This window comes from Urocampus carinirostris, chromosome 19 (assembly GCF_059441175.1).
Source record: "Urocampus carinirostris isolate Australia breed hairy pipefish chromosome 19, RoL_Ucar_1.0, whole genome shotgun sequence".
Taxonomy (NCBI): domain Eukaryota; kingdom Metazoa; phylum Chordata; class Actinopteri; order Syngnathiformes; family Syngnathidae; genus Urocampus; species Urocampus carinirostris.
The window spans coordinates 27,567,373-27,576,941 of record NC_142367.1 but is presented as its reverse complement, the minus strand read 5'-3'; the positions used below and the strand labels follow the sequence as shown (position 1 = coordinate 27,576,941).

The following is a 9,569-nucleotide window of genomic DNA, read 5'->3' as shown; positions in this document are numbered from 1 at the left end:
GGGGTATTAGGGATTCAGTGTCTTGCCCAAAGACACTTTGATAATCCGGTAATCAAACCTGCGACTTCTTGATCCCAAGACGAGCGCTCTAAATCCTGAGATAACGCCGCCCCGAACGCACATTTAGTCGACTAATAAAAAAACAAATGTTCAAGAGCCTCATGGCTCTTTAAAAATGTTTTTTTATCGAGTGTAACTTTCAAAGGAAAACATTTAATTGTTCCATTTTGTGTTTTTTTTTTTTTTTTTTTTTTAGATTTTCAAATCCATTTATGTCTGAGCTGAAGACCAAATTGAGGAGACCCAACAAAAACTGAGATGTAGATTTATTTGGGGTGAATATCCGCATAGAATATGATGGATTGTGTGAAGTATGAATCGATGATTTTGTGGACATTTTCTAATAAACTTTACGAAAGCAACAGATTTTTGTCTTTTCTGTCATCAAGAGTCAACTCGCAGGAACCAAATCCCATGCCACCAAAACAAGCACGGTGAGTAACATTTGACCACTTGATGGCACTGTTTTGTCTAACGCGAATGAAAAACGCTCCCAAATGAGCACAGCGAGGCAGCAAGATGCCAGACAAACATGGCAGCGACTTTTAGGGATTCCACTATAAAAAAAAGAACTGTTTCTAGACCTATGATTGATGTTTTGTACAATTAGGAGGCACTAAATATTACACACTGTCCTTTTAAGGCACACATTTGAATATCAGGTAGATTTGGAGGTTTCGGGTTGAAGGATTTTGTACATTTGACTATGTAATATATTTTATAATATCCTTTAAAGTAAGTGCATGTACTCAGTTTGATGCAGTAGAGATTCACCGACTGTTTTTCTTCAAGGTACATTAGAAGGGTAGGCTGTCTGGAATGCATCAGACTTACTTTGATAACAGAATTCCTGTGAGTGCTGACGGGAGAAGGCCAGACGCAAAAGGACAAACATCACGACGCCCTTCGATGAGGAGGTGGTGAAGCTGGCACCTGGCGCACCCATGGGAGGAGTCGGCACGCCCATGGGAGGAGCCAGCACGCCAGCTTGTGAAAAGACGTGGGAAGATCAGAGAAGATCGAGGGAGAACGAGAGGGACACTAATTTGGCTAATTCGATGGAGTTCACTCAAGTCAAATTATTAAAGAAAATAAATCTGCCCCCGTGTGGAAATGCCGGTCGCTTGTCCCTGCCCACTGCCTGAAGATAGCTTGGATGGGCTCCAGTACCCCCGTGACCCTACTGAGGATAAGCGGTGTAGATAATTGATGGATTGATATCGGTTCCCACTACAAATAGCCTAACGGGCGAAACGATCATAAAACCTTTCAAAATGGGTTGATTAACGAGTATTACTTACACTTCTCCTTGAATGTTTTCCCTCCAAAAATATTCTTCCATCAAAGATGGGATGAGTAAAACAAAAGCAATGAAACAGGCGATAATAGGGCTTGCCGTGTAAAACAGAGATTCGCAGACAGACCGACAAAAGGGGACTGACGGGACAGAGTTTAAATACTGACAGGGAGCCAATCTGTCAACATGCTAGTGTAGCGACCATCGTTCATGCACGACCCAAGGTTTCACAATCTCTGGTTTATTGCCTGCATTCAGTAAATAAAACAATACAAAAGTCAGGGGTCTCTGTTCTCGACTGCAATTATCTTCAACGCTTACAAAAATCACTTCAGCAACGGCAAGCAGACAACATGCGAGCACATTAATAATGAAACTTCGATAATAACAATGAACATAACTTTCCCACGTACCTGCATTCAGTAAATAAAACAATACAAAAGTCAGGGGTCTCTGTTCTCGACTGCAATTATCTTCAACGCTTACAAAAATCACTTCAGCAACGGCAAGCAGACAACATGCGAGCACATTAATAATGAAACTTCGATAATAACAATGAACATAACTTTCCCACGTACCTGCATTCAGTAAATAAAACAATACAAAAGTCAGGGGTCTCTGTTCTCGACTGCAATTATCTAAAACATTGAAGATACAAAAGAACGGGTCATCACTCAACAGGCCGCACCTCGTGGCGTGTTTGCAACAAAACATGTTGCATTTTCATTTCAAGCTGTATTAACTTCTTATTTAGTGCTTTTTTAATACACATCATTTAGAACAACTTATATATCTTCATATACAAAAATAATTTCGAAAGCAGCTCAAATGTCCAGCAAAATATGCATTTTTTTTATCCAACTGATATTGGGCACAGCTTACCTTCAACGCTTACAAAAATCACTTAAGCTACGGCAAGCGCTGAAGCCCATAAAGTGCCAAACGAAAAAAAACAGTCGCAGACGCCCATGACTTAACAACTGAATGAGGTACCGGAATATTAACAGTAATACAACAAAAACACAGATTTTGTGAGAATTCAAAAAAACATTCAAAACAATCAAATTTCAACTCTGTTACACCAGCTGGCGCCACATGGGCGGGGCCAGTTGGGCGCCATCATTTTTTTCCCAGGTCCTCAACAAATGCTGGTCGCTTGTCCGATTTTTCACAAAAAGAAACGAGCATGCATTGTTAGGTGAATGAAGGCTATGTTTGGTTAATGGAGTCCGATAACTAATTTGAACAATTTGGTAAACGATACATTTTAATAGTTTATTTCCTAACAAGGTACACACAATTGTCTGGAAAATACGGTACTATGATTCTTAATTTTAAATCAAAACATCTTTGTTTTAAAATTTAGATATTCAGTCAGAGCGCAATATGGAAGCCATAATTCAGTTGTTAAAACGAAGATATCATCAATAAATTCTACATGTTTTTTAAATTTGAGCGCAGTATACTTTTTAGGATGATCTAAATTGATTTGATGCAACTGTGCAAAGTCCGTTTTTATTTCAATGTTTTTTTTTTCAAATGACATGATTATAAAAAAGTAAACGGCTCCTAAAAGTAAAAACTAAAAATCATTTAAAATATTATAAAGGCTATTTAAAAATGACACCTTTTTTGAATGGAAATTTCGTTTGAATTTGAATTGAATTGTGGCACTCTTGGGCTGCCGTAGCTCAGGACTGAATTGAGCTAAGCCACCCACTTGTTAAAGGTACATTGTCCTATTTGACCACTAGATGCCACTGTATTGTAAAATGCGAACGAAACCATTGTCAAATGAGTACCCCGTAGTAGCATGGTGCCAGAGAATTAATTATTTTGTACCATTCGGAGGAACTGTCCCTTTAATGTCAACACGTTTGCATTTGATGGTTCAGTCATTGTATTGGCCCAAGCGTTGTATATGATATTTGCAGTACACTCATTTCTCCGCTGAGGCAAATAGCGACGCTGTAGGCAGCTTCCGTGTTTAAAAATACACAAAGAAGACGTACACTTTTATAATTGTTTGAAAGAGTGTTTCAGTATTTTGAAATCAAGCGGTGTTTCTGGTAAGCGTTTGTCCTCCATAAAGTCATTTGTATTTTTTATTTATTTGCCATCCTATAAAATAATTGGTGTCATTGTTGATGATTTTATTGGATCTTGATTTAGGTCGTAAATCGAACGAACACTTCAAAAGGAAATGTTTGCCGTTAAATGTCAAGTTCTGGGTTTCGGAACCGGACACACTTTGTTTCGTCTAAAATAGGGGTGTCGAACATACGGCCCACAAGGAGGTTTAATCGGGCCTACAGGATAATTCAAAAGTTGAAAAAAATGCTCCAACGACATGGAATTCACATTTGTAACAGGATGCAATTCACAGATTGTCCACTAGGGGGCAGAGTGATCAGTATCTACTACCAGAGGCGTGTTCAGGAGAGTGAGCGATTGCTATCGCGAGCTATCGCTAGCTTCTGAACGGCCAGTGATTATTGAGCGCTCGCGTGCCCGAGTAATCACGGGAGAAAGACCGCTTACTTTGATTTCCAACATGGCGTCGACAGTGCAGAAGATGGAGGATCTCACCCTGACGAGTGCTGTTGGCGATGTAATATATCGTCTTACATTGCCTGGTAATGTTTGTGAACAATGCAAGACAGGTATGACCCTTCCACTGCGTTTAGGATAACCTTAACTGTGTCAATATGCGAACTGTCGCTCATTTCAGCCAACTCGCTCAAAGCAAGCTGTAGAACGAAATCCATTGTACTGTCGTCGGCCATTTTGGATCAGTAAGGCAATCACAGCGAGCGATTACAAAACGTTCAGCAGTGCGCGGCAAGCGATTATCAAGAGACTACATGTCTGATCACTCTCCTGAACACGCCTCAGGGTACCCCAAATGAACAGGCCTGGCTGCTAGAATTTTGTGCATGTTTGGAGCAACCTACCTTTGTGAACTAATTTTCTCAGTAATGACTATTGTTAGGAATTAAACTATTAAAAATTTAGTGTTTACCAAACTGTTCAAATTCGTTATCTGACTCCATTAACCAAACACAAACTTCATTCTCCTAACAATGCATGCCCGTTTCTTTATGGAAAAATGAACAGGAATAGCCGACATTTTCACATGGAGGCAGATTTATTTTTTTAAAGTATTTAAATGAATTCCATCAAATTAGCCGAATTATTGTCGAATTAGTCTTCGGTGAGCCTCCCTCTCACGATCTCTCGTCTCTCTTCTTCTGTCTTCCGTCTTTTCCACACGCTGGGGCATTGGCTCCTCCCCCATGGGGCGGGTCAGGTGCCAGCTTCACCACCTCCTCGCCAAAAGGCGCCGCCACGTCTAAAAAACTCACAACAAGAAAGCTTATCAGCCAAACAATGTCTCCTTTCCCGCGTCACAGGCGTCAGCCCTTGTCCCCGTTCTTGCTGTTTTTCTGTAAACATCATTCTTGTCTAGGCTACAATGACCTCGCCCCACAGCTCAGCCAATTAATATCTTTTGTCAAGTCATTTTTATTTGTGACGCCCTTAATCACAAAGAGTCTCAAAGGGCTGCACAGGTTATTGCACAGACTATTATTTCAGACTATGATGACACCATTCCCGGATCTGGAACCAACATGAGGGCAAGGAAAAACTCAAAAACCTCAACATGAGGAAAATGAAGAAACCTTGAGAAGGGACCACACATCTGGTAATCCCCCTGTATTTGTATTTAAATGTAATTTGTATTTGATTGTAAAAAAATCCCTTATAGTCAAATAAATCAAATATAAAATCCTTAAAGGGAAAGGAAAACCTTAAAAACCTCATCGTGAGAAAAACGCATAAAATATAGTTAAACTTGAAAACAACTGAAACGGACGGTGTGCCTCCAATTTTTTTTTTCATGAAAATAAGTCTGCCTCGTGTCAAAAAACACTGCTCTATACAAAGTCTAAGGACAATGTAGTGTGCCCTGAAACAAAACGCTGGTTAACTTGAAAGTAGCTCATATCATTTGAACAGATTTTGAATTCCAACTCGTCATTTTGTATGAAACGTTTCCTGCAGCATTGTTCCGCCACAAGTGAGGAGGAGGATGGACGAGAAACTTTTCCCGGAGATCACACTTCTCGATCTGCCCATCAGTCCATCCTTCCGTGCGATTGAGGTAAATGCAAACCCCAGCCAATGTTCCTCTGCGTGTGTGCGCAATTGCGCACTACCCAGAGCTTTTCCGCGCACAAGAAAATCTAGCCAGCTCACAAAAATCAGGGTTCCAAATTGCTCATTAAGAAGCCAATTCAGTCAAAGTGACAGTGCACGAAGGTCAAAATACACGGGTTCCCCTGACGCTGGGCGGCAGTAGCTCAGGAGGTAGAGCGCTCGTCTTGGGATCAAGGGATCCCAGTTCGAATCCCGGCTCGTCCGTGTTACATGTCGAGGTGTCCTTGGGTAAGACACTGAACCCCTAATACCTCCAATAAGCAGGTTAGCGCCTTACATGGCTGCAAGGCCGCTATTGGGAAATGTGGAACACATTGTAAAGCGCTTTAGGAAGTCATTGACTTGAAAAGCGCAATAGAAATGCAGATCATTTCATTTCAAATACAGTATTTTGAAGTCAAGGTTGAAGTTGAGTAACGTCAGTAGAGTTTTTTGAGAGCCGGCTTCTTCGGCTTGGCTCACTAAAAAGGACCGGCTCTTTCGGGTCCCAAACGGCTCTTCGGGTTGTTTTTGCTTCTTTATTCCCTACACGAGCAAATAGGATGTAAAATTCTGCACAAAATGACTTAAAGGAAGGGGGGAAATAGAACAAAATGGAAAAAAATACCAAAATGAAAAAGTAGTGAAAAGCTGAGAAAAAAAGAAACAAAATGAGGAGGAAAAAAAGAGCAGGAAAAAAAGCCAGAAGCAAATAAAGGGAAAAAAGGTAATAGAGAACAAAAAAGCAAGAAAAAAGTAACAGCTCGGAAAAAATAAACACAATGAGATTTATTTTAAAAAGGAATTTAAAAAAAAGAAAAAACAGGGAAATAGAGGAAAAAGTTTGTGTTGCATTCAAATAATTTCCAATGATATCAAGTTAATCTTGTTGCCAACATTGTACTTCCACTAATAAAAGTAATTAAATACTGTTGTGTATCGTGCAACCGACTCAATAAGAACCCCAAAATGTTAATATTATGCGACAAAAGATACCAGGAATAAAAGAAATGGAAATCTTGAGAAATAATTGTAAAAACAAATGACGTTTGTAGTCAATTCATTCAAAAGTGAAAAATAATTTTGCATTGCCGAAAACTCAGCAAAATGTAACACGATGTCAAGCTTTGGACATGTTTGATCATGATTTATTTGCCACACTTGGGATTGCTGTTGCTCACTATTGTTTCAAGCGTTGCTCACCGACTTTGTGTGAACGCTCAGACTCGGGGAAAATGACAGGGAACATTGACCAATGTTCCAACTTGAATGCATATTTTTCTCCTTTCTCATTGCAGACGGAGACCATACCGGACTTTACCGATGACTCTTTAGATTGTTCATCGCAGAACCTAATGAACTTCACGATGGACATAACGAATTCTGATCTGCTGGCACTTGACACCTGGGACACAAAAGGCACCGTTCAGTGTCGTCCCGAACGCATTGCGGAGTCCGAGAACCCGAATTCGGAGCCCGTTTTACCTGAATCTCTAGAGAGCGTCCCTCCAAAACCAGAAGAGAAGCCCATCTCCGATGATAAAAGTGTCTCCTTGTTGAGTGGACTTCCGGAACAAGATCCAGAGTCTAAAGCCAATCGCACCACAGACGTCCGGTCGGCAGAATCGAGCCTGGTCTCCCGTCACTGCAACACTTTTGACGCCGAACCGGCGCCAAACATCGCCGTCACTCTATCGGAGACCGGTTTGTCCGGGAGTCGGCACAACACCTTCGAGGCGAGTCCTCCTTGGCTATCGAGGACCTACGACCCGGCTGAAACGTTTATCTTTGACCCCACCGTGGAGCAAAGACCTTTTATCGCTTCCACACCCCTGCCCCGCTGCAAAACGGTGGATTTCTGTGCCAGGACAGACGGCAAATTGCCGGGACCTGAGGAACAGCCAAACCTCTGTTCCGAACCAGAAGCCCGGGTGACGGCTGTCGCGACATCGGACGTCTGCCCTTCAAAAACGCTTCCGTCTCAAGCGCCCGCAAAATCGCTCTTGCCTTTCTTGAAACGGTCGCATTTGACGTCGCTTCCCAGGCGCAGCGAGAAACCGTCTTCGGGTTCCAGCTCCACGCAACGGAAGACACTTGCACAGGTAATGAAAATTTGAGTTTCTCGCCGGCACGGGTGGAAGTGGAAAAGTTGACGTCTGGAAATTGCTGAAATCGGTGGTCGTGATTAGAATAGAATAGAATCTAACTTTATTGTCATTGTTACAACATGGGTTGAATATATTGTGACAACGAAATTGGACGTGGCACTCCAGGTCCACGTTTTACAGTGAGGATAAAGAGAACAAAGAAAACGTTTGTACTGTCCTTGTTGCATGCTTTGTTTTCCTCCGGAGGGGGGTGTATGAGGGGGTGAGGGACAGACAGAGATGTCTGGATCCAACTAGATGTTTGATCTTACTGTACGCACGGTCCAGTGTTTTTTCCCCCGGTTGCTCAGTCCACGTATTGAATGAATTTGGGAAGTACAGTCCTTAAGCATGCCCGATTAAAGTCGCCGGCGATGATAAAAGCTCCGTCGGGGTGTGCGAGCTGCTGTTTATTGATAGCAGCGGGCTGGGGATTTAGCGCTATGCTAACGTTAGCATCCGGTGGAACGTAAACGGCAACCACAATGACCACAGTTAGATCTCTCGGTAGATAGAAGGATCTACACGATACTGCCAGAAACTCTATATCGAGTGAGCAGTGTGTATCAATGATTCGGCTGTTATTGCAGCGCATAGTCCCCCACCCGTTTTTACCGGAGTCTCCGTCTCGGTCGTGCCGGTGAAGCGTGCGTCCTGCTGGTTGGACTGTGGCGTCGGGGAAGCCAAGGCTCCGTGATGACAAAAATATTGCAATTTCGGACAAAGCTGTTGGTAACGATCCGTTAAGGCTACAAACAATGTACCGTAATTTCCACACTATAATTCGCATTGGACTACAAGATGCACCCTCCCAATATTTCTTTTGTCACGTTTTTCGAGTCAATTCCCATTTTTTTGTGACGCCCTTCATCCGGAAATGTCTCAAAGGACCGCACGGGCCTCAATGACACCATCCCCTGTACTGAAACCGACACGCAGGCGAGGAAACTCTCAAAACCTCAACATGAGGAATGAAGAAACCTTGAGAAGTCTCAACCGTGACCCTTATAAAGTCGTCATAAACCTAAAAAGTATCAAGAAGTCCCGTCAGCTTGCTTAACTATACAGATCCATTCTAAGCTAAGATGTGCTAACAATTAAAACAAGAGTACATTCAAGTCATTGCAATATGTTTGCTACTCTCACACAATGTTTGAAAATGAAGCGATGTCAAATATTTCACTGTACTACCTCATATGCAGATCATTAGTTTTGGAGCGATCGTCGTTGGGCGTCGATCCAAAAAATACGCAGAGAGGAGATGTGGCAAAAAGGGAACGCGCTTTATTGCATTCGGGACACATTCAAAGTTCTAGATGTTCAACATTGGCTTTTCAGTGATCTCAAAGTTAAGATATCTCGTGAAGGTCGTCCGCCCCGGCTCCCTCAATCAGCTTGTGACCTCTTGCAACAACGTCATCCCACGACCTCCACCAGATGCCTACATACTGATCATGAGTTGTTATCCACATTCCACAACATTAGTATATAAAAAGAAGAAAATACTACTTAAAATAAAAAAAGAATGATGTGCTTTGTTTTAATTTTTTACAGCGCTATCTTCAACCGCTTTGTTTAACAAATTAAGTTTTTAAATGGAGTGTGCTACCTCATGAGCGGTCAATTGGTATATAAAAATCTACTGCCACCTACTGATCTGGATGACTATTTTTGCGGTCTAAGAAGCAGACCACTGACGTGTGGGAGAGCTATAAATTGGCTAACGGTCGAAAAAAAATTAGGCAAGGACTTGTTATGTTTTTAACCAGCTGCAGCGGGGAGAATAGCAGAGAAGACAAGCAACTGACTCGTCCACACTCACTCACTCTAGCCCCCCTCCCCCCGTCTGCCTCTGTGTTTTATTG

At 42.1% G+C, this 9,569-nt stretch overlaps 1 protein-coding gene across 1 annotated transcript; it reads left to right on the top strand.

Annotated features, from left to right (window-relative positions):
• The first annotated feature begins 3,815 nt into the window (after positions 1-3,815).
• On the top strand, positions 3,816-7,895 carry LOC148347894 (uncharacterized). Its single transcript, XM_088323670.1, has 3 exons — positions 3,816-4,020; positions 5,423-5,522; positions 6,856-7,895. Exons 1-3 carry the CDS (start codon positions 4,010-4,012, stop codon positions 7,672-7,674), a joined length of 930 nt encoding a protein of 309 aa, XP_088179796.1. The 5' UTR covers positions 3,816-4,009; the 3' UTR covers positions 7,675-7,895.
• The last annotated feature ends 1,674 nt before the right edge of the window (positions 7,896-9,569 follow it).